This window comes from Physella acuta, unplaced genomic scaffold, assembly GCF_028476545.2.
Source record: "Physella acuta isolate Inbredline_101_S28 unplaced genomic scaffold, ASM2847654v3 ptg001167l, whole genome shotgun sequence".
NCBI classification, from domain to species: Eukaryota; Metazoa; Mollusca; class Gastropoda; family Physidae; genus Physella; species Physella acuta.
Genome location: NW_026732684.1, coordinates 373,200 through 398,339, shown reverse-complemented (window position 1 = coordinate 398,339; position 25,140 = coordinate 373,200). Strand labels below are relative to the sequence as shown.

At 37.4% G+C, this 25,140-nt stretch overlaps 2 protein-coding genes across 3 annotated transcripts; one reads left to right on the top strand and one right to left on the bottom strand.

Annotated features, from left to right (window-relative positions):
• The first annotated feature begins 1,700 nt into the window (after window positions 1-1,700).
• LOC131956649 (transmembrane protein 41A-A) lies at window positions 1,701-12,253 on the top strand. Of its 2 annotated transcripts, XM_059321181.1 has the most exons (7): window positions 1,701-1,832; window positions 2,594-2,783; window positions 4,162-4,337; window positions 6,235-6,391; window positions 8,205-8,366; window positions 10,359-10,497; window positions 12,034-12,253. In XM_059321181.1, the coding sequence occupies exons 3-7, from the start codon at window positions 4,207-4,209 to the stop codon at window positions 12,201-12,203; spliced, it is 759 nt and encodes a 252-aa protein (XP_059177164.1). In that variant the 5' UTR covers window positions 1,701-1,832; window positions 2,594-2,783; window positions 4,162-4,206; the 3' UTR covers window positions 12,204-12,253. The 2 variants fall into 2 exon arrangements, with proteins under 2 accessions (XP_059177164.1, XP_059177163.1); XM_059321180.1 differs by lacking the exon at window positions 2,594-2,783.
• A 994-nt stretch (window positions 12,254-13,247) lies between these two features.
• LOC131956673 (RAB6-interacting golgin) lies at window positions 13,248-24,022 on the bottom strand. The gene is made up of 5 exons (XM_059321216.1): window positions 23,937-24,022; window positions 20,124-20,421; window positions 17,582-17,683; window positions 15,416-15,556; window positions 13,248-14,483 (listed from the first exon to the last, which is right to left on the bottom strand). Exons 1-5 carry the CDS (start codon window positions 24,004-24,006, stop codon window positions 13,664-13,666), a joined length of 1,431 nt encoding a protein of 476 aa, XP_059177199.1. The 5' UTR covers window positions 24,007-24,022; the 3' UTR covers window positions 13,248-13,663.
• Window positions 24,023-25,140: the final 1,118 nt, after the last annotated feature.

Below are 25,140 nucleotides of genomic sequence, written 5' to 3'. Positions count from 1 at the left end.
CCAGTTGCGTAGTTCAAACGTACCGTCCGTAAAATAACATCTGCATCCTATCCATCAAAGTTGACAGGCCGTCTGAATACCGTTTCCCAAAATAGCACGCGTTGGCTTTGAGGTTGTTATCAGCCCGACCCAATAAGCCACCTGTTATCGGTTGCATCAGACCAACACTGTGTCTCGGGTTCTCGTTCGTTATCATTTGTAACTGGTAGTTAGGCCTACCCCAGTTACATTAAAAACACATTTGTTTTTAAATCGCTATGCTACCACAGGTATGTTTGGTTCGGTTTCACAAAGTATTGTTGTGACCCGATTGACCGTTCTGCAGAAATCTGTCGTCTGCTAGATTTCTTCTCATTCAAATAGCAATGGGTGCACGCACTTGGCTGTTGTCTTGAACAAGTTTTATTTTTAAGGATTTTTTTTTTTAACCTGATGAATTTTTCAAATCAATGAAATTAGTTTAGTAAGATGACATAACAAGTTTTAGTGTTGTCACAATATTGTTAAAAACAGTTAACGTTTTTCTCTCCTTAAGTTCTGCCCAATATTCTCAACTATTAGACCAAATAAAATATACAAACGTCAAACACTAATTGCCCATTGTTAAAATTAGATCTGACTTGTTGGATAATATAAAAAAAATGAATACAAGTATGTGTTGTTGAGGTTAACATGAAACATTGTTAAAAATTGAACCCTGGTAGGGTTATTTTTTGGCAGCCATCCATTACTCGATGACTAAAAAAGGTAGGTCAAACGACAGCCTACCTGTAGGTAAATGAAGGATATTTAACTAAAAATACAATATTTTTTAAAATTAACTTTTTGTTTGTAGCTTTTTCCCATTGTTAACATTATATATCAAGACTTTCAAGATGTTTTGAACATTGTGAATATAAGTTTATTGAGCTCTCTAAATTTTTTTCATGGACTTTATATATTATTGTAAGCACTGGTGTGTTGATTTAATAGGTAACAGTTATTTATTCTTATCAACATAAATTGTAACTTATGAAGCTATGTACAAAATTGTCACATGTATTTCTGTCACATATATTTGCTTAATAAATGGTAACAGAGAGTTGAAAATACATGTATATTTTAAGCCTCTATATTTATTTATTTTAAAATGTCAACCACTTGCTTTAATATAGCCCAATAGATTTTATGATTTTATATTTACTATTTTACTTATCTTGAAATATTGCTAGTTAAATAAAGTATTTTAATGAGAAGTGTCCAATTTTTGCCTGTTTTGTAGTTACTGCCTTTTGTAAATGTGTTTTTCAGCTCATGATAAGTGAAATAATTTGAGAATTGTTTGTGGTCAACAGTTTGGAAGTGTATTGACTTTACAGACAAAGCACATTGCCTGCACACAATTTTGTGTCAAACTTGAGAGATTGATGAAACCAAATAACATCTGCAATTATGAAATTTGTGTTAAAATCAAACAAAAGTGCTTCAAGTACAGAACATATTAGAACAGAATATTGTGCCATCAGCATCAATTTTTAAAATAACATTACCTCATCTTAAAATAATATCTGGAATTCTATAATTAATAATTGGAAATAGTATTATAATGATCTTAATATTCTTAATGAGGCCGAAAACACTATTTATTATTAGGATTTAGATCTACTGTCTTTGGTGCGTTTCCGTTTTTTCGGTAAATTCTGTTAGTTAGTTCTGTAGTTAGTCACATGAACAGGAAATTCGAAACCAAAATAAACAACAATCATTACAAAATACAAAACAATGATAAATTTAATAAATTAACACAGATGTTTGAATGTTAGCCATTAACCTAGCTAGCTAGCTAGACTTGGGTTAGTTTAAGACCTAAAATGTAGGCCTATATTAAGGCCTATAGCTAATTACTTTACTATATTGAGAGTAATCTAAGCGCCCTAACCTTAACCCTAGGTCTTCTTAAGTTAATTTCGGTGGTAATCTAATAAATCTATCGTTTTGGGCTGGGTAGGCCTACGTAAAATCGCCCGCGACTAGATCTAGTAATGTGAAAAACAGGTGACTCCTTAAATTTTAATAATTATTTCACATTTTGAGGAGGATTTATATTTAGAAAAATACAAAAATGTTTCATTTATGCACCTGTTTTTAAACGATTGATCTTGTCTAAGTTATTTTTTCTAAACTAATACCGCGAGATTCAGGGGGAAGCCACTCTTTATTACAAATGGCTGCTGTTTATATAGCAAATCTCACTCGCAAACACTGCTGTTTAAAGTTAATTTCTGACCCATATTGATATATTTAACCATTAATTTAGGTTTATTAATCATTTATCTACAATATTTGACACAAATATATCACAATATACTTCTATTAAAGCCTTGACAATGAGGTAACTTTTTCGTACATTAGAAGCCGCGGGCGATTTTACGTACCCAAAACGATAGATTACCATTTCGGTTATCTAGATCTAGTAGCGAGGCTCACTAACTTAAAACTAACTTGATTTAAGATTGATATTTAGTCTTCATTGGTAATGTTTAAGTCGAAAAATAACTAAATTTTAAGTTAGTGAGCCTCGCTATTATCTAGGCCTATAGTTTTAGATTCTTAGTTTTAGGTAGGTAAAATCAGCCGAGACTAGAATCTAGAGAATCTAGATCTAGTAATGTGGAAAAAAGGGGACTCATTAAATTTTTATAACTTTTTCACATTTTTAGTAGGATTTATGTTTTCAAAGTTACAAAATTATTTCCAAGTTCATTTATGTAGGGCCTACCTGTTTTAAACTAGTGTTACTATTAGTTAGTATTAAAACTTTTCGGTAAAAATTAAAAGATAGTGATGTTTTCATCAGATCAATCAAGCTCATTTACTTAAGCTGCTAGATCTATCTTGTTTAACCACTATAACTTACTGTTTATATATTAGATTCTATATAGATCTAGCATATCTTGCTTGCTAAAATAGCTGTTTAAAGTTAATTTCTAGCCTATATTTATAATTATATATTTAGCCATTGATTTTGGTTTATTATTCAGTATCTATAATATTTGCCATATAAATATATCACAATATACTTCTATTAAAGCCTTAATAATAAGGCAACTTTTCCGCACATTACTAGCCTCAGTCGATTTTACGCACCTAAAACAATAGATTACTAGACCTTATAACTTCTAACTTATCTAAAAAAAAGAGACTTTACTAAAAAAAAAAAAAGAGAGAATCTATGACTAGATCTATTGACTATCACTTTGGAGTCGAGTTAACTAGTTATTTCTAGATCTTGTGTAGATTCTAGATCTAGTAGTAGATCTAGATCTAGAAACTTGAGAAAGTAAAGTTACTGGTTAGAGTTTTTAGAGTTTTGATTAGTATTTAGTAAGTACTTAGCTAATAGCTAGGCCTACTACTTAGTAATTTTCTACCACAGCAACACAAAATGCTACATTAGTATTACCCTACCCTACAATCTACAAGTCAAAATGATATTAAAATGGCAATTTTTTTTTTTTTTTAGCACAGATATCTTTTGAATTAATTCTCTGAGCTTGATCAACATTGATTAACCTATTATACTATTATTAATTAAAAAAATGATTACAATTTACAAAAACAAATGCACAAGGGTGTCGTCCCAAAATTTGCTTACCTTCCCCCAAGGCATTTTGTAGTTGACCTAGTAGTGCTACTAGGCTACAGTCCATTTACTATAACCACATTTATTATGATCATAAGCTGGATCCACTTATAACTCAATAGTATGGGCCTATTTATTGGGGAACACAATAACACTTCAAATCTTTGAGATCTCGGAGCTTCTCTGATTAGCTGTCTTTTAGTTTTATTTGGAATTCTATGCATTAATAAATTCTTACTTTCTGTTAGCTTGTTGTTTATTAAGTTCAAGTACAGTACAGTTTCCTTGTTCAACCATTTATAACCTGCACTTAAACTCACATTTTTATTTGTTCAGCCATTTGTAACCATTTAACCTGAACTTAAACACACATTTTTATTTGTTCAACCATTTGTAACCATTTAACCTGAACTTAAACACACATTTTATTTGTTCAACCATTTCTAACCATTTAACCTGAACTTAAACACACATTTTTATTTGGTTAAAATGTTTTGGTTTGTTAAAGTGTGACATAAACTGCAGCTTTACATTTCCAGGCTAACCTTGACGTAAATGCAGGGGGAGTAGAGCAGCTGATAAGGATGTTGAAAGCTGATGTGGCAGCTGAGACAGGGGAGAGAAGCAGGTCTATACTCTGGCTGCCAGTTATCTTCTCTTGTGCAACATTTTACCTCTACCTGCTCTCACTGGGGTTCAAACAGGAGGATGAAAGGTGATACACATATACATGTTGTTGAAAGGTGATACACATATACATATACATGTTGTTGAAAGGTGATTCACATACACATATACATGTTGTTGAAAATTGATACACATATACATATACATGTTGTTGAAAGGTGACACAGTTATACATGTACTAGTTGTTGAAAGGTGATACACATATACATGTACTAGTTGTTGAAAGGTGATACACATATACATGTACTAGTTGTTGAAAGGTGATACACATATACATGTACTAGTTGTTGAAAGGTGATACACATATACATGTATGTTGTTGAAAGGTGATATACATATACATGTTGTTGAAAGGTGACACATACATGAACTAGTTGTTGAAAGGTGACACATACATGAACTAGTTGTTGAAAGGTGATACATACATGTACATGTTGTTTCATAATGGTGACATGTATACATGTCACATGTCCACATTCTATTTATAGCCTCACTGTTACATGTTTGAATTCTATTAATAGCCATACTATGAGGTCACATGTCCACATTCTATTTATAGCCTGATGTTGAGGTCACATGTCCACATTCTATTTATAGCCTGATGTTGAGGTGAACGGAAAAAAAGTCACAGGAAAAAAAAAACACAGAAAAAAAGTCAGTTTTTGCTAGGAAAAAAGTCACAATGGAAAAATTTTATCGGAAAAAAAGTCACAGAAATAAAGTCACAGAAAAAAAGTCACAAAAATCTGTTTAGAAATATTTTGATTTATTTGTTAATAATTGTAAAATTGTGTGTGTTTATTGTTGTGGGTTGTATTTTTCGATAGCATAAATTATTTATAGACGTTAAAAGCATTATGATTTATAAAAATTGTAAGTAAAAATAAAAATACTCTAAGATAAGTTACACAACAATCTCAACTTTTGTTACGTATTTAGTTAAATACGTGGTAGAAAAGTTAACTATAAAAGAAATTTAGGCACATCATTGTGTTTTGCATATGTTTTGCTGTAGGCTATTCTCTTGTCGGCCTCTCCTCAGTAGGCATTGTCCGAACATATTTTGTGTTGTTGACGTTTTGTGTCAATGACAGCCTTTGAACCTTGGCGGCTCTCTGTTTTGATCCTAAGTTTTGTTATGTAATGAGCGTGATAAATGTGGGCAGTAAATGTGGTTGAACTAAGCATAATTATTGTTGCGATGAGTTGAGGGCATTAATTCAGATGACCTTACCATTTCACGGTAATTTAATTTAAAAAAAACACGATGAAAACCGTGAACATTCTATTAAATGCTATTAATATTATGTTTAACATAATTACAATCTACTTAATTCATATTAAATATTTTTAGATGAATTATAAAAATTACTACGCGTATACAACCTACACACATTGCTTTACATTTAATTAATCCTAAGTTAATTTGCACTCTCGTAATATATAATACATAAAAGTATTAACAAATTCCATGCAAATATATATTTGTGACTTTTTTTCCTGTGACTTTTTTTCCTGTGACTTTTTTCTCCTGTGTTTTTTTTTCCTGTGTTTTTTTTCCTGTGACTTTTTTTCCTACAATCGATGTTGAGGTCACATGTCCACATTCTATTTATAGCCTGATGTTGAGGTCACATGTCCACATTCTATTTATAGCCTGATGTTGAGGTCACATGTCCACATTCTTTTTATAGCCTGATGTTGAGGTCACATGTCCACATTCTATTTATAGCCTGATGTTGAGGTCACATGTCCGCATTCTATTTATAGCCTGATGTTGAGGTCACATGTCCGCATTCTATTTATAGCCTCATGTTGAGGTCACATTCTATTTATAGCCTGATGTTGAGGTCACATTCTATTTATAGCCTGATGTTGAGGTCACATTCTATTTATAGCCTGATGTTGAGGTCACATGTCCACAGGTCCAGTCGGAAATTCCCCACCAGCGTCGATGACATCAGAGAAATGTTGACCTACATCAACGCAGTCAAGGCCAACAACTGGGGCTATTTGTTGCTAGTCTTTAGTTCAGGATATATTTATAAACAAGCTTTTGCTGTGCCTGGGTCTGTCTGTCTGGTTAGTCTGTTTGTCTGTCTGTCTGTCCAGTCTGTCTGTCTGGTCGGTCTGTCTGTCTGTCTGTCTGTATGGTCTGTCTGTCTGTCTGTATGGTCAGTCTGTCTGTCTGTCTGGTCAGTCTGTCTGTCTGTCTGGTCAGTCTGTCTGTCTGTCTGGTCAGTCTGTCTGTCTGTCTGGTCAGTCTGTCTGTCTGGTCAGTCTGTCTGTCTGTATGGTCAGTCTGTCTGTCTGGTCAGTCTGTCTGTCTGTCTGGTCAGTCTGTCTGTCTGTCTGGTCAGTCTGTCTGTCTATCTGTCTGGTCAGTCTGTCTGGTCAGTCTGTCTGTCTGTCTGGTCAGTCTGTTTGTCTGTCTATCTGTCTGGTTAGTCAGTCTGTCTGGTCAACCTGTCTGTCTGGTCAGTCTGTTTGTCTGTCTGTCTGTCTGGTTAGTCTGTCTGTCTGGTCAGTCTGTCTGGTCAGTCTGTCTGTCTGTCTGGTCAGTCTGTCTGGTCAGTCTGTTTGTCTGTCTGTCTGGTCAGTCTGTCTTTCTGTCTGGTCAGTCTGTCTGGTCAGTCTGTCTGGTCAGTCTGTTTGTCTGTCTGTATGGTCAGTCTGTCTGTCTGTCTGGTCAGTCTGTTTGTCTGTTTGTCTGTCTGTCTGGTAAGTCTGTTTGTCTGTCTGGTCAGTCTGTTTGTCTGGCCAGTCTGTCTGTCTGGTCAGTCTGTCTGTCTGGTCAGTCTGTCTGTCTGGTCAGTCTGTCTGTCTGGTCAGTCTGTCGGTCTGGTCAGTCTGTCTGTCTGGTCAGTCTGTCTGTCTGGTCAGTCTGTCTGTCTGTCTGTCTGGTCAGTCTGTCTGGTCAGTCTGTCTGTCTGGTCAGTCTGTCTGTCTGTATGGTCAGTCTGTCTGTCTGGTCAGTCTGTCTGTCTGTCTGGTCAGTCTGTCTGTCTGTCTGGTCAGTCTGTCTGTCTGTCTGGTCAGTCTGTCTGTCTATCTGTCTGGTCAGTCTGTCTGGTCAGTCTGTCTGTCTGTCTGGTCAGTCTGTTTGTCTGTCTATCTGTCTGGTTAGTCAGTCTGTCTGGTCAACCTGTCTGTCTGGTCAGTCTGTTTGTCTGTCTGTCTGTCTGGTTAGTCTGTCTGTCTGGTCAGTCTGTCTGTCTGGTCAGTCTGTCTGTCTGGTCAGTCTGTCTGGTCAGTCTGTTTGTCTGTCTGTCTGGTCAGTCTGTCTGTCTGTCTGGTCAGTCTGTCTGTCTGGTCAGTCTGTCTGGTCAGTCTGTTTGTCTGTCTGTCTGGTCAGTCTGTCAGTCTGTCTGGTCAGTCTGTCTGGTCAGTCTGTTTGTCTGTCTGTATGGTCAGTCTGTCTGTCTGTCTGGTCAGTCTGTTTGTCTGTTTGTCTGTCTGTCTGGTAAGTCTGTTTGTCTGTCTGTCTGTCTGGTCAGTCTGTTTGTCTGGCCAGTCTGTCTGTCTGGTCAGTCTGTCTGTCTGGTCAGTCTGTCTGTCTGGTCAGTCTGTCTGTCTGGTCAGTCTGTCTGTCTGGTCAGTCTGTCTGTCTGGTCAGTCTGTCTGTCTGGTCAGTCTGTCTGTCTGGTCAGTCTGTCTGTCTGTCTGTCTGGTCAGTCTGTCTGGTCAGTCTGTCTGTCTGTCTGTCTGGTCAGTCTCTTAGGTCACAGTTGATTCATCTCTGGTTAAATAGTTTACCATAGGCCTACGTTAAAATATATTTAATTTTTTTTCTTTTCATAAAAAACTAAAGCATGCGATATTTTTAAATAAAGATATATAGTGGATTGGATTAGAATAAAAAAGACTTTTATAACTTGGCACATGTGACTTCCAGAATGTTCTGGCTGGTGCCATGTTTGGTCCCTACTTTGGTTTTCTCCTGGTCTGCCTGCTGTCTGCCGTGGGGGCGAGCACCTGTTACCTGCTGTCCCAGGTGTTTGGCAAATCTTATGTTGTCCACTTCTTCCCTGACAAGGTCAAGGTCTTTCAAAACAAGGTCAGTCACTCGAGGATGTGTTAGGATAATCCTACTGATATTTTAGTCAGTCACTCTAGGATGTATTAGGATAATCTTATGGATATTTTAGTCAGTCACTCGAGGATGTGTTAGGATAATCTTTCTGATATTTTAGTCAGTCACTCAAGGATGTATTAGGATAATCTTACTGATATTTTAGTCAGTCACTTGAGGATGTGTTAGGATAATCTTACTGATATTTTAGTCAGTCACTCAAGGATGTATTAGGATAATCTTACTGATATTTTAGTCAGTAACTCGAGGATGTGTTAGGATAATCTTACTGATATTTTAGTCAGTCACTCTAGGATGTATTAGGATAATCTTACTGATATTTTAGTCAGTCACTCAAGGATGTATTAGGATAATCTTACTGATATTTTAGTCAGTCACTTGAGGATGTGTTAGGATAATCTTATGGATATTTTAGTCAGTAACTCGAGGATGTATTAGGATAATCTTACTGATATTTTAGTCAGTCACTCTAGTATGTATTAGGATAATCTTACTGATATTTTAGTCAGTCACTCGAGGATGTGTTAGGATAATCTTACGGATATTTTAGTCAGTTGTATGTGTTTAAGTCTTAATTTGGCTTTTTTATCAACATGAAGAAATGTTTGACAAAATAGATGTAACAATAGTCAAATGTAGGCCGGAGAATGTAAAACAAGAAAAAAATAAACTCATTTCTCACTTGCTGATCAGTGGGGTGTATCACATTTTTGGTCCTATAATTTGAAACTTTTCACATTTTTGGTCCCAGAATTTGAAACTTTTCACTTTTTTAGTCCCAGAATTTGAAACTTTTCACATTTTTGTCCCAGAATTTGAAACTTTTCACATTTTTGGTCCCATAATTTGAAACTTTTCACATTTTTGTCCCAGAATTTGAAATTTTCACTTTTTTGGTCCCAGAATTTGAAACATTTCACATTTTTGTCTCAGAATTTGAAACTTTTCACATTTTTGTCTCAGAATTTGAAACTTTTCACATTTTTGGTGCCATAATTTGAAACTTTTCACATTTTTGGTGCCATAATTTGAAACTTTTCACATTTTTGGTCCCATAATTTGAAACTTTTCACATTTTTGTCTCAGAATTTGAAACTTTTCACATTTTTGTCTCAGAATTTGAAACGTTTCACATTTTTGTCTCAGAATTTGAAACGTTTCACATTTTTGGTGCCATAATTTGAAACTTTTCACATTTTTGTCTCAGAATTTGAAACTTTTCACATTTTTGTCCCAGAATTTGAGACTTTTCACTTTTTTGGTCCCATATTTTGAAACATTTCACATTTTTGTCTCAGAATTTGAAACTTTTCACATTTTTGTCTCAGAATTTGAAACTTTTCACATTTTTGTCTCAGAATTTGAAACGTTTCACATTTTTGTCTCAGAATTTGAAACGTTTCACATTTTTGGTGCCATAATTTGAAACTTTTCACATTTTTGTCTCAGAATTTGAAACTTTTCACATTTTTGTCCCAGAATTTGAGACTTTTCACTTTTTTGGTCCCATATTTTGAAACATTTCACATTTTTGTCTCAGAATTTGAAACTTTTCACATTTTTGTCTCAGAATTTGAAACTTTTCACATTTTTGGTGCCATAATTTGAAACTTTTCACATTTTTGGTCCCATAATTTGAAACTTTTCACATTTTTGCCCCAGAATGTGAAACTTTTCACTTTTTTGGTCCCATATTTTGAAACATTTCACATTTTTGTCTCAGAATTTGAAACTTTTCACATTTTTGGTGCCAGAATTTGAAACTTTTCACATTTTTGGTGCCATAATTTGAAACTTTTCACATTTTTGGTGCCATAATTTGAAATTTTTCACATTTTTGGTCCCAGAATTTGAAACTTTTCACATTTTTTAGTTAAAACTTGTGGACAGTGTCCGTGTTGTTGTTTGCAGCTGTCTTGTCAGCAGTTGTTGTGATGTTGTTTCGACTTACCACAGGTCAACAGAAACAGAGACGGGTTGTTTTTCTTCCTGTTGTTTCTCCGCCTGTTCCCCATGTCACCCAACTGGTTCATGAACATCGTGGCTCCAATTGTGGGGGTCCCAGTTCATCTTTTCTTCTGCTCAGTATTAATAGGTTAGTGTACAACTTGTGTTGTTGGTCAGTGTACAACTTGTGTTGTTGGTCAGTGTACAAGTTTTGTTGTTGGTCAGTGTACAAGTTTTGTTGGTCATTGTATGTGTCTGATGCCCTACAACTTTGCGTACATGTTTCAGGTCTGATGCCCTACAACTTTGTGTACATGTTTCAGGTCTAATGCCCTACAAATTTGTGTACATGTTTCAGGTCTAATGCCCTACACCTTTGTGTACATGTTTCAGGTCTAATGCCCTACACATTTGTGTACATGTTTCAGGTCTAATGCCCTACACCTTTGTGTACATGTTTCAGGTCTAATGCCCTACAACTTTGTGTACATGTTTCAGGTCTAATGCCCTACAACTTTGTGTACATGTTTCAGGTCTAATGCCCTACAAATTTGTGTACATGTTTCAGGTCTAATGCCCTACAACTTTGTGTACATGTTTCAGGTCTAATGCCCTACACCTTTGTGTACATGTTTCAGGTCTAATGCCCTACACCTTTGTGTACATGTTTCAGGTCTAATGCCCTACAACTTTGTGTACATGTTTCAGGTCTAATGCCCTACAACTTTGTGTACATGTTTCAGGTCTAATGCCCTACAAGTTTGTGTACATGTTTCAGGTCTAATGCCCTACAACTTTGTGTACATGTTTCAGGTCTAATGCCCTACAACTTTGTGTACATGTTTCATGTCTAATGCCCTACAACTTTGTGTACATGTTTCAGGTCTACTACCCTACAACTTTGTGTACATGTTTCAGGTCTAATACCCTACAACTTTGTGTACGTGTTTCAGGTCTAATACCCTACAAGTTTGTATACATGTTTCAGGTCTAATACCCTACAACTTTGTGTACATGTTTCAGGTCTAATACCCTACAACTTTGTGTACATGTTTCAGGTCTAATACCCTACAACTTTGTGTACATGTTTCAGGTCTAATGCCGTACAACTTTGTGTACATGTTTCAGTTCTAATGCCGTACAACTTTGTGTACATGTTTCAGGTCTAATGCCCTACAAGTTTGTGTACATGTTTCAGGTCTAATGCCCTACAACTTTGTGTACATGTTTCAGGTCTAATGCCCTACAACTTTGTGTACATGTTTCAGGTCTAATGCCTACAACTTTGTGTACATGTTTCAGGTCTAATGCCTACAACTTTGTGTACATGTTTCAGGTCTAATGCCCTACAAGTTTGTGTACATGTTTCAGGTCTAATGCCGTACAACTTTGTGTACATGTTTCAGTTCTAATGCCGTACAACTTTGTGTACATGTTTCAGGTCTAATGCCCTACAAGTTTGTGTACATGTTTCAGGTCTAATGCCCTACAACTTTGTGTACATGTTTCAGGTCTAATGCCCTACAACTTTGTGTACATGTTTCAGGTCTAATGCCTACAACTTTGTGTACATGTTTCAGGTCTAATGCCTACAACTTTGTGTACATGTTTCAGGTCTAATGCCCTACAAGTTTGTGTACATGTTTCAGGTCTAATGCCCTACAACTTTGTGTACATGTTTCAGGTCTAATGCCGTACAACTTTGTGTGTGTACAAACGGGCAGCGTGATATCCCAGATGACCTCTCTCAGTGATATGTTCACCATGTGGACGATGTTAAAGATGTTTCTATTGGCCAGCGTGGCCCTGTTACCTGGTCTCATCATCAACCGGCTCAAAGTCAAATTTGATTAGAAATGTTTAGAAATCTTATTCAAGCTCATTATTAAATAAAATTATGTTGTTTTTTTTTTTTAATTTTTGTTAAACTCGCTGACATTTGAAACCAGTTGGTTGAATCAGTGACATTAAGTCACACCCTATGACAAGTACTGCAGTAAACAATTCTTATAGTGGGCTCTAGGACCACCAACTGGTCAAACATCTATAACTGTAAGCACTATGTGCCAACACAACCACATGTCAACCATGTGCCAACACAACCACACACCAACCCTTCACACCAACCAGAAACATCAAGTATTTCAGTGACCTGAGGTCAAGATCACATTTTATGCTTCACATTAAACCAAAGGTCAAACAAAACTTCACATTAAACCAAAGGTCAAACAAAACTTCACATTAAACCAAAGGTCAAACAAAACTTCACATTCAACCAAAGGTCAAACAAAACTTCACATTAAACCAAAGGTCAAACAAAACTGATGTATCACAAACATTTTTGTATTGCAGTTTCAGATAAATAAACAACCTATATATAGCTCATATCATTGAAATCAAACTAAAATAATACTTTGCTAAGATGAAGATCCTACAAATTGCCTTTATAACAAGCCCACCCTGACACTCACACAAAGGTCAGGCCTGACCCTCACACAAAGGTCAAGCCTGACCCTCACACAAAGGTCAGTCCTGACACTCACACAAAGGTCAGGCCTGACACTCACACAAAGGTCAGGCCTGATGGAATACAAAAGCTAGTGACTACAACCAATAGAATAAAACCCACATTTGCATAGAGTTAAACATCAAAGTACAGCAATATCACATCAAGTCAATAAAAAAATTTGATCAGATTTTTTTCATCCCAGAAGCACCAGAGTTCAACATGATTTAGTACAGCAAATATTTATAAAAATGTGTCAGTATAAAGTTTAACAAAACAAAGAGTGTAAAGGCCAATAGTTTTTGTCCTGTCCTGCATCAGACAGCCCCTCATACAAGGGTATGTAAACATGATGTGTACAGATCTACTCATCATGGTAGAACTTGAGAGCACACAGCCACATTGCAACTTGGCCACTCATAAAAAACAGAGTAAAACCTACCTAGAGATACAAGTTACATGTCAATGTTAAGGCACTTACAGGGACATTGACCCTGCAATTCAACAACAGTAACTCATTAAACAGCAAAGTGTTTAACATTATGCAATCATTTCTTACAACATAACCCGCAAATGTACATTTAAAGCATTTTCTATTGGCACAAAACCAATATAAATATAGATTTGTAAATAACCCTATAAAGTATAATTAAAACAATATATAACTACATCAAACCACTTTATAAATACAGAAACAATTATGTTATTACTGTTGTGAGAACCCCACAATGTCTCACATGAAGAATCTAATTGTTCTTCTAAAAAAGTTCAGATGCTAAAATTAAGTAAAATGTCGTCTACCACTGCCCTATGTGAATGGATTGCTCCATGCTGTGCTGGGTTTTGGTCCTGGTAATGTCATGTGGGAGACTTCAACAACTTCAGCTGGGTCAGAGTTCTCTGGTGTTAGAAGGTTTTCTGGTATATCATGTCCTGTTGTGGGATTTACACCAACCATTTTGTCACTGGCTTCACTGTGAACCAAGTTATTGTTGGAAGATGTAACCTGATTGGTCAAAACATGGGAGGACTGGACATGTTCTATGTTGTTGCTGGTTGGTTGTTCTGTGGTGATGGAGTTGGTTGGTGGTGTGGATTGATGGGAGACGTCAGCCTGTGGTTGGGTGACGTCAGGCTGTGGATGGGTGACGTCAGCCTGTGGTTGGGTGACGTCAGTTGTCACAGACTGACTGGAAGTTGAAACACCAGAACTGGGTGTTATATTTGCTGTCACATCAGCTGGTTTATTCGTCATTGTCATGTCAGCTGTTTCATTTCCTGCTGTTTCAGCTGTTTTGTTTGCCGCTGTTTCAGCTGTTTTGTTTCCCACTGATGTGCCCACCGTCTCCTCTAGCTGGGAATGGCCTCTGGCCATCGGGTCATGCAGCGTGGCCACGGCCGTAAAGTTGGTCAGCTGTGGGATGGCTGGGATGGTCAGCTCCATCTCCTCTGGCGTGACCTCCATGGCCAGCTTCTCCATGAGCTCCACCAACTTCCTGGCCTTGCGGACCTCGTTCTGGTGGATGATGGTGTACAGGTGCTCCGTCAGCCGCTCCTTCACCTCGCCTTTACTGAACAGGTCCATCTTGGCAGCCACAAACTCTTTCTCAGCTTTCTCGTATCTTTTCCTGTGGACAACAGGTTATAAAACTAGACCATTTGGTTGGTGGACACAGTAGGTTATAAAACTAGACCATTTGGTCACAGCAGGTTATAAAACTAGACCATTTGGTCACAGCAGGTTATAAAACTAGACCATTTGGTCACAGCAGGTTATAAAACTAGACCATTTGGTTGGTGGACACAGTAGGTTATAAAACTAGACCATTTGGACAAAGCAGGTTATAAAACTAGACCATTAGGACAAAGTAGGTTATAAAACTAGACCATTTGGACACAGCAGGTTATAAAACTAGACCATTAGGTCAGGGACACAGCAGGTTATAAAACTAGACCATTTGGTCACAGTAGGTTATAAAACTAGACCATTTGGTTGGTGGACACAGCAGGTTGTAAAACTTGACCATTAGGACAAAGCAGGTTATAAAACTAGACCATTTGGACAAAGCAGGTTATAAAACTAGACCATTAGGTCAGGGACACAGTAGGTTATAAAACTAGACCATTTGGACACAGTAGGTTATAAAACTAGACCATTAGGTCACAGTAGGTTATAAAACTAGACCATTTGGTCACAGTAGGTTATAAAACTAGACCATTTGGTCACAGCAGGTTATAAAACTAGATCATTTGGTCACAACAGGTTATAAAACTAGACCATTTGGTTGGTGGACACAGCAGGTTATAAAACTAGACCATTAGGTCAGTGACAAACTAAAGCTAACCAACTGTTCATTGCAACATTTAAACTATGTCGTATTACCTCAGTATTTTTTTTAAAATTATGATAGCAACAAACATATAAATACTAAAACAAAACAAGATAAAAGCAAAGATCTTGTTTTGGTATTAACTTAAAAGGTTTAGAAGTTTGGAGTTTTTAGAGTATTCTGTTGAAAGCTGCGTTATAAGTTGAGATAGAAAGCAAGCTAAGACGTACTGTGCGTCGTTGTACTCTAGACTGGCCACCTCAATCTTGTCCCTGATGATGCTGACGTCCCCAGTCAACAGATGGTCCAAGTGGTTCAACTCCTGCTGGACTCTCATCAACTTCTCCGCCTCAGCTTTGGCCTTCTTCCTCCTGGGGGAGGTAATTGTTGACTTCATTCAGTCAATTGTTGACTTCATTCAGTCAATTGTTTATTTGATTTGAACTCATTCAAACATCTCGCACAGAAAGAAATAATGTAGTGGACACTGACTGACCAAACATCTAGCACACAATAATGTAGTGGACACTGACTGACCAAACATCTAGCACACAATAATGTAGTGGACACTGACTGACCAAACATCTAGCACACAATAATGTAGTGGACACTGACTGACCAAACATCTAGCACACAAAGAAATAATGTAGTGGACACTGACTGACCAAACATCTAGCACACAATAATGCAGTGGACACTGACTGACCAAACATCTAGCACACAAAGAAATAATGTAGTGGACACTGACTGACCAAACATCTAGCACACAATAATGTAGTGGACACTGACTGACCAAACATCTACCACACATAGAAATAATGTAGTGGACACTGACTGACCAAACATCTAGCACACAATAATGTAGTGGACACTGACTGACCAAACATCTACCACACATAGAAATAATGTAGTGGACACTGACTGACCAAACATCTACCACACATAGAAATAATGTAGTGGACACTGACTGACCAAACATCTACCACACATAGAAATAATGTAGTGGACACTGACTGACCAAACATCTACCACACAATAATGTAGTGGACACTGACTGACCAAACATCTACCACACATAGAAATAATGTAGTGGACACTGACTGACCAAACATCTAGCACACAATAATGTAGTGGACACTGACTGACCAAACATCTAGCACACAATAATGTAGTGGACACTGACTGACCAAACATCTAGCACACAATAATGCAGTGGACACTGACTGACCAAACATCTAGCACACAATAATGTAGTGGACACTGACTGACCAAACATCTAGCACACAATAATGTAGTGGACACTGACTGACCAAACATCTACCACACAAAGAAATAATGTAGTGGACACTGACTGACCAAACATCTAGCACACAATAATGTAGTGGACACTGACTGACCAAACATCTACCACACAAAGAAATAATGTAGTGGACACTGACTGACCAAACATCTAGCACACAATAATGTAGTGGACACTGACTGACCAAACATCTAGCACACAATAATGTAGTGGACACTGACTGACCAAACATCTAGCACACAAAGAAATAATGTAGTGGACACTGACTGACCAAACATCTACCACACATAGAAATAATGTAGTGGACACTGACTGACCAAACATCTACCACACATAGAAATAATGTAGTGGACACTGACTGACCAAACATCTAGCACACATAGAAATAATGTAGTGGACAGTGACTGACCAAACATCTAGCACACAATAATGTAGTGGACACTGACTGACCAAACATCTAGCACACAATAATGTAGTGGACACTGACTGACCAAACATCTAGCACACAATAATGTAGTGGACACTGACTGACCAAACATCTAGCACACAAAGAAATAATGTAGTGGACACTGACTGACCAAACATCTACCACACATAGAAATAATGTAGTGGACACTGACTGACCAAACATCTACCACACATAGAAATAATGTAGTGGACACTGACTGACCAAACATCTACCACACATAGAAATAATGTAGTGGACACTGACTGACCAAACATCTAGCACACAATAATGTAGTGGACACTGACTGACCAAACATCTAGCACACAATAATGTAGTGGACACTGACTGACCAAACATCTAGCACACAATAATGTAGTGGACACTGACTGACCAAACATCTAGCACACAATAATGTAGTGGACACTGACTGACCAAACATCTACCACACATAGAAATAATGTAGTGGACACTGACTGACCAAACATCTACCACACATAGAAATAATGTAGTGGACACTGACTGACCAAACATCTAGCACACAATAATGTAGTGGACATTGACTGACCAAACATCTAGTACACCATTATGTTGTAGGACATTGACTGACCAAACATCTAGCACACAATTATGTAGTGGACACTGACTGACCTGTCCTCTATAGCTTTAGCCAGCAGAGCCCTCTTGTGTTTATTGGCCTCCTCTATCACCTTCTGGTGTTGTTGGAACTTGTGGACATTCTCCAGCTCCATGCTGTGGACATTTTGGTCAGGTGATCAAGTGGACATTTTGGTCAGGTGATCAAGTGGACATTTTGGTCAGGTGGACATTTTGGTCAGGTGATCAAGTGGACATTTTGGTCAGTTGATCAAGTGGACATTTTGGTCAGGTGATCAAGTGGACATTTTGGTCAGGTGGTCAAGTGGACATTTTGGTCAGGTGATCAAGTGGACATTTTGGTCAGGTGATCAAGTGGACATTTTGGTCAGGTGATCAAGTGGACATTTTGGTCAGGTGGACATTTTGGTCAGGTGATCAAGTGGACATTTTGGTCAGGTGATCAAGTGGACATTTTGGTCAGGTGATCAAGTGGACATTTTGGTCAGGTTTAGTGGACATTTTGGTCAGGTGATCAAGTGGACATTTTGGTCAGGTGATCAAGTGGACATTTTGGTCAGGTGGTCAAGTGGACATTTTGGTCAGGTGATCAAGTGGACATTTTGGTCAGGTGGACATTTTGGTCAGGTGATCAAGTGGACATTTTGGTCAGGTGATCAAGTGGACATTTTGGTCAGGTGATCAAGTGGACATTTTGGTCAGGTGATCAAGTGGACATTTTGGTCAGGTGGTCAAGTGGACATTTTGGTCAGGTGATCAAGTGGACATTTTGGTCAGGTGGTCAAGTGGACATTTTGGTCAGGTTTAGTGGACATTTTGGTCAGGTGATCAAGTGGACATTTTGGTCAGGTTTAGTGGACATTTTGGTCAGGTGATCAAGTGGACATTTTGGTCAGGTGATCAAGTGGACATTTTGGTCAGGAGATCAAGTGGACATTTTGGTCAGGTGATCAAGTGGACATTTTGGTCAGGTGATCAAGTGGACATTTTGGTCAGGTGGACATTTTGGTCAGGTGATCAAGTGGACATTTTGGTCAGGTGATCAAGTGGACATTTTGGTCAGGTGATCAAGTGGACATTTTGGTCAGGTGATCAAGTGGACATTTTGGTCAGGTGATCAAGTGGACATTTTGGTCAGGTGATCAAGTGGACATTTTGGTCAGGTGGTCAAGTGGACATTTTGGTCAGGTGGTCAAGTGGACATTTTGGTCAGGTGATCAAGTGGACATTTTGGTCAGGTGATCAAGTGGACATTTTGGTCAGGTGGACATTTTGGTCAGGTGATCAAGTGGACATTTTGGTCAGGTGATCAAGTGGACATTTTGGCCAGGTGATCAAGTGGACATTTTGGTCAGGTTTAGTGGACATTTTGGTCAGGTGATCAAGTGGACATTTTGGTCAGGTGATCAAGTGGACATTTTGGTCAGGTGATCAAGTGGACATTTTGGTCAGGTGATCAAGTGGACATTTTGGTCAGGTGATCAAGTGGACATTTTGGTCAGGTGGTCAAGTGGACATTTTGGTCAGGTTTAGTGGACATTTTGGTCAGGTGGACATTTTGGTCAGGTGATCAAGTGGACATTTTGGTCAGGTGATCAAGTGGACATTTTGGTCAGGTGATCAAGTGGACATTTTGGTCAGGTGATCAAGTGGATATTTTGGTCAGGTGATCAAGTGGACATTTTGGTCAGGTGATCAAGTGGACATTTTGGTCAGGTGATCAAGTGGACATTTTGGTCAGGTGATCAAGTGGACATTTTGGTCAGGTGATCAAGTGGACATTTTGGTCAGGTGATCAAGTGGACTTTTTGGTCAAGTGGACATTTTGGTCAGGTGATCAAGTGGACATTTTGGTCAGGTGATCAAGTGGACATTTTGGTCAGGTGATCAAGTGGACATTTTGGTCAGGTGATCAAGTGGATATTTTGGTCAGGTGATCAAGTGGACATTTTGGTCAGGTGGTCAAGTGGACATTTTGGTCAGGTTTAGTGGACATTTTGGTCAGGTGGACATTTTGATCAGGTGATCAAGTGGACATTTTGATCAGGTGATCAAGTGGACATTTGGTCAGGTGATCATGTTTTAGTCAGGGTATAAAATGGAAATTTTGATGATGTAATCAGATAAGGCTGTGGAAGGCGCTGTAGTGGAAGACAAAAGAAAGGGCGGCCATGACAGGCAGAATCTTCTGGAAGAACAGAAGACAGCAGGGATGTCTTGAGAGACAGCACAATCAACTGCCAAGATTAAAACCAAATGTAAGGTTATGGTTGAGGCCCTATGCTCCACAGGGAGTAGAGAGGGTTAATTTAATCAAATTTGTACATTTTAATAACAAATAAAGTCAGTTACCAAGCGATATAATTATATAACACTGCTTCTAGATGAACTCAATATTTAGTGGTAAAGAAATTACAGCCAAAGTTCATCAAAAGTTCACCCATCAACAGACAGATTAAACAAGACATCAAGTTCAGTTCAAGTAAATTTGTCTAGTTATTTTAACTGTACCAAACTGTTTATATCAAGCCTGGAGTTGTTGACAAAAACATTTCTCGGAGAATGACAAGTTTACCTGCGTGCCTGTGAGATGTCAAGTTCCCTGATGGCAGGTGTCTCACTGCCTGCAGGTGATGTGGTGTCAGGTGTTCCTGCTGTACCTGACACATCTGTACCTGACACACCTGTCTTCTCTACATTGTTGTTCTGGTGTGATGGGGGGGTGTCAGGGGAGACAACCTTGTCGGGGGCAGCAACCTTCACAGAATGTCCTGACTGGGTGTCTGTAGTATTCTGTTTGATTCCCTCCCTTGCTCTAGGTGACTGGTTAGGTCTAGGTCTTTGGTTAACTTTAGCTCTTGGAACTTTTTCATCTGTCAAATACAAAGTTGTATGACCACCAATATAATCATGTGATGTATACATACTCTGACCCAAAACTGGTTAAAAGTGTCTATTTTTGCTTGGTCAAAAATGACTGCCTATTGGACAAACCTCTTTAAATTGTATACCAATCTGATTCTGTTTTAACCAAGTATCAGTGTTAGCTAAGGTTAGGGTTACGGTTAGGGTACCATCTTTCCTACGTGAATGGCTGTGAGGGCCATAAGCAGTAAAAAAAAAAGCTCTGTAGTCTTCAAAATAAATAAAATTTCTTGGATGCCAAAAATCCAAGCTCATGTTTTAATTACAAAATACCGCTACAGTAACATGATATTTTTTTCTTGTCACCTGAATGTTCATTGTTTACTGTTTAGGCTTATGTGTTGTCTTAATTTAACAGGACAGGGATTAATTATTATGATAAAAACTTAAATATTTAAATAAGCTATTAAGGGCATGGACAGGTGAAGAAAACCAAAATGATTATTTCTACATCTATTGCTATAATGTTTAGCATAAGACTGAAAGAGTTAAGTCTAAAAATAACAAAATAGACGAAAATTTCATGCCGTTGCCGAGGTGATGACTGCCATCTTGGATTTTTTTTAAACAATTTAAACATTAAAAAATGGTCTTAATTATTAAAATTCAACAAAATTTTCTCTAATTATTCTGTATAAATATACAAACAAAACTTATAGAACAAATTTTCAAAAATGTGTATGGTTTATCTTTTACAGTTAAATAATGTATTTTGTGCACAAATGTCGAAATTTTTAAGTGATTTTCAGAAAAAAAGTTATAAAAACAAAAGTATAGGCCTATCAAAATTTGAAATCGTAATCAATAGATTGTTACCAACATGTATCTCTCTGATCCTGCACATTTTTATTGAATTTTGGCATTAGCCATCTTTGAGTTATTTCGAAGTTAAAAACATAAATAAAATCTAAGACGGCTGCCATCACCATGACAACGGCATGAAATTTTCAGCCATTTTGTTATTTTTAGATTTAACTCTTTGAGACATAACTATGTGCTAAATAAAAATATTTTAGTATTAGGTTATTTTGGTTTTCATCACACACCCATGCCCTTATTAATAGTAGGGCCTAGGCCTACACCTTTTAAAAAGAATTTATAGGGCCTGCTCCTTTCTTCTTTCTTCTTCGTTCTTAATTATTAGTGTTGAAGGGGATCGAGATTTATCTGCCAGTGGGGTTGAACTCGAGACTGTTCGAATTTATCAACCATGAGCTTTTTGCCGACTCGACCACGCCTCCAACACAATTAAGCGTTACGTGTCAACTGGTTATGCACCATTGAGGCCATTGACTCCGATTTCAGCCTGCTTTTCTTTTTGGATTTGCTTCCATAGCCTTTGTCCAACCAAGAACAAACTACAAGGCAGCAGTTGTTTAATTTTGGAGTTGTCTCTCCTACAAGAGTGGCTGTCCCCAGCTAACGAGCCTCATCTGCCGAGGGTTTGAACTCGAGACTTTTCGGTTTAGCAACCATGAGCTTTACCGACTCGACCACGCCGACCCCTGTAGGGCCTGCTAATAATACTTTATTTAGGCCCATTGACTAAAAGTCTAACCGATGTGTGCTTTGGCTTCAAATATAGGATATAACTGTATAAAATGGTTGTAATGGAAAGGTGACATGGCAGTGAGTGACAATAAATATTAAAAATTAAACTAAGTAGGCCTAATTTTAATAGAATGTGATTGAATTAGGGCCTATTGAATATTTTTAATATTTTATTATCTAGATCTAGAATTCTAGATCTAAACTACTAGATTTAGAGATTTATAAGAACATTATAGATCTACTTATTTTTGGGGTGTGACGTCAAACTTTCTAGGTATGTAGCCCAGTAAAACTCTATTTCAGCGTATTTTATTCCCACCTTCACCTCTGGTTGAGCGTATTTTATTACAAACACAAACGAAACACACATTTTATTTCTTTGTGAAGTTTTGTTTTAGTTTTGATAATTTACTTGTGTCACAACTTGAGAAATAAAATACGCTCAACTGGAGGTGAATGTGAAGCGGGGAATAAAATAGTAAAATTTAAAAGGCCAATGCTAGCCGGAAAAAGATACGCATGCGCAATGGAGATAAACTACGACTTGCCTTTGTGCCGATGTTTTCGATGGTACTGCGCATGCATGTGTTGTGTTTACAACCGCAGAACCCTAGCCATAACCCCAACCCTAATCCCAGCCCTATCCCTAACCATAAACCTAGCCATAGGTCACTGCGTATGCGCAGAACTATCTTTTACCGACTAGGTGGAGACGTTGGGGCGAAAAATCTTTTTCCAAGTACTAGATCTAGAGGAGTTTACACTTTTCGGACACACACCAAAAATTACGTAGGACCGAACACTTCGTCGGTTTTTGGCTCATAGAAACTTTAATTAGCATGTCTCACGCGAAACCACGGCGCCTGCACGTAAACTGTTCATTTATGAACACTTCCGTGTCAAGTACTTCCGTTTCCTTTCTCAAGAATTATTTTTAGAAATTTTTTAACGTTGCATGGTACGCACATTTCTATTTTTACACCAGCCGGATGAAGTGACCTAGGGTTGGACTTAGGGGCAAAACTTGAACCAATCAATGCTTAGCTAAAAGGTTACACTATAAATAGCTTCTATATATGTATGGAACATCGTAAATGTCAAGGTTAATGGGTTTTTTCGTGCTTGAACAATAAAAAAGGGGTGTTCGCTAACTTTTTTGACCTTACATGGGACCGGACAGCAACACAAAAATATTATTAAATAAGAATTTAGAGCATAAAAGGGGCTGGTTATTGAAGGGAAAGGGTAAAAATAAGGTCAAGAAGGCAGTGGAATGCGAAAGAGGAGGGGGAATCATGTGACCTGGCTGGCTTAGCAGCGTACTGCGCGAGCCGCAATGGCTGAATGGGATGAACTTTGGGAGTGTGGGAAAAAGCTTTTATACTATTAAAATTACCTCACAAACAATCAATAACACAATATAAATGCATATAATATATGTTTTTATTCATTAAATTGACTTTAAATTATTCTAAATGAACAAAAAGTGCTATGTCCGATGACGGGTAAAGGTGTCCGAACACATGTAAAACTGTATTACATGTGTTCGAACACACGTTAAGACCCCCCAGTCACTATAACAAGAATAGCTTAAGTTCTATGCGTATGAATACAAAATGACACACACATTATTAAAGTAGAATGGTTGCGGATAGATATGATACTTTTTTTTGTTTTCTATGTTAAGCGGTTACTGAATGAGACCGCATGGAATTTTTACGTTGCGTTTTTTCGCTATGTGTGTCCGAAAAGTGTAAGCTCCTCTAGATCTAGTCACTTTGAATTTAAAATACGCTAAAATGGAGTTTTACCATGTACCCACACTGAAAATACATCTAGATGTACTATGTAGATCTCTATTTTGTAACATAATACATATAAACAACTATTTTCTTATGTGATGTTGTACTACCGCTGATTTTATTAGATGTTTGACGCATTCGCCGGAGATCTTCATCACTAAATCCAGTCCAGCCTGCCATGTTGACAATTTGTGGACAATCTATGTAACGAAAACTGCAAATGTTAGAGGAAACTGTAAGGTAACTAGACTAGACTCTAGATCTAATTGAATTAACCTCACTGCAGCTACCATTTGCATTTAACAGTTAGAGGAACAAACTGCAAGGCATTGATTATCCATTAGAGCCTACCTCACCAGCTACTAGATCTACTACATAGATCTAAATTTGATTGATCGTGCTAGATCTAGTTGTTGTCTAAGAGCCTAGGGCGGCTATCTTTATCAAACCAATTTGTATTTTTTTCCTCTATTAGACTCTATTGTTAAATGTTATTAACATAATTCTTTACTGTTTTGCTGTATTGCATATATGAGGCCTATTATAAAGCCTACATTTGTATTGAAAGAAATAAGATTAGGCCTACTATTTCTGTAAAACATAGGGGTCATCTATTATTAAGGGGTCATCCATAAATGACGTTACGCTTTTTTGACGATGTTTACTTAAAACATTATGACTTAAATTAAAACGGCAGACTCAGACATAGGGAAATATAACTCATAAAACTGATAAACTATTTTTAAAAGAAGAATAATTATATCAAAAGCTGAAACTAGATTATAGAATATTTTAATACTTAATTTTTAAAAATGCGGAGTTTAGAATCAAAGTGAGACAACCCTAGTATATCTTAGCATAATTATTATTATCATTGTTGCTTCCCTTAGACTAGATTTTTTTTTTTTTTTTCAATTTAATTCTAGAACGTTATTTGTCTTGGAGCAGCTGAAATTTCCGTTTTCACAAGCTTTTATTTAGTTCGAAACCTCTTTTTACAAGCTTTTATTTAACTCACTTCCTCTGTCGTCAGTCGTCAGTCGACAGTCTGTTGCCAGTCTAGATCAAAACGCAGTGAAAATTCGGACAGTTCTACTTGACCGATACGATTCACAGTTGGCACGTGGGTCAAGACATGAAGACAATGCAATCTGAAACTAAATTTGACTTAATTGGATGCCTAATTAATTTTTTATGAATTAATTAAAATTTGGACCGAATTAGTAGGCATGTCTATCCAACCACACCACACGCGTCATCACGTTCAATAGCTGCGCCATCAGGTTCAATAGACCCGCAATGGTTTTTAGCCAT

Excerpts from the sequence above, each read along its gene's own strand:
- LOC131956649 (XM_059321180.1), top strand. The coding sequence starts at position 4,207 with ATGTTGAAAGCTGATGTGGCAGCTGAGACAGGGGAGAGAAGCAGGTCT. Across the intron at positions 6,392-8,204 it reads TGCCTGGGTCTGTCTGTCTG|AATGTTCTGGCTGGTGCCAT; the intron begins GTTAGTCTGTTT and ends TGTGACTTCCAG. Across the intron at positions 8,367-10,358 it reads TCAAGGTCTTTCAAAACAAG|GTCAACAGAAACAGAGACGG; the intron begins GTCAGTCACTCG and ends GACTTACCACAG.
- LOC131956673 (XM_059321216.1), bottom strand. The coding sequence starts at position 24,006 with ATGGCAGGCTGGACTGGATTTAGTGATGAAGATCTCCGGCGAATGCGT. Across the intron at positions 17,684-20,123 it reads GACATCTCACAGGCACGCAG|CATGGAGCTGGAGAATGTCC; the intron begins GTAAACTTGTCA and ends AAATGTCCACAG. Across the intron at positions 14,484-15,415 it reads CTAGAGTACAACGACGCACA|GAAAAGATACGAGAAAGCTG; the intron begins GTACGTCTTAGC and ends TGTTGTCCACAG.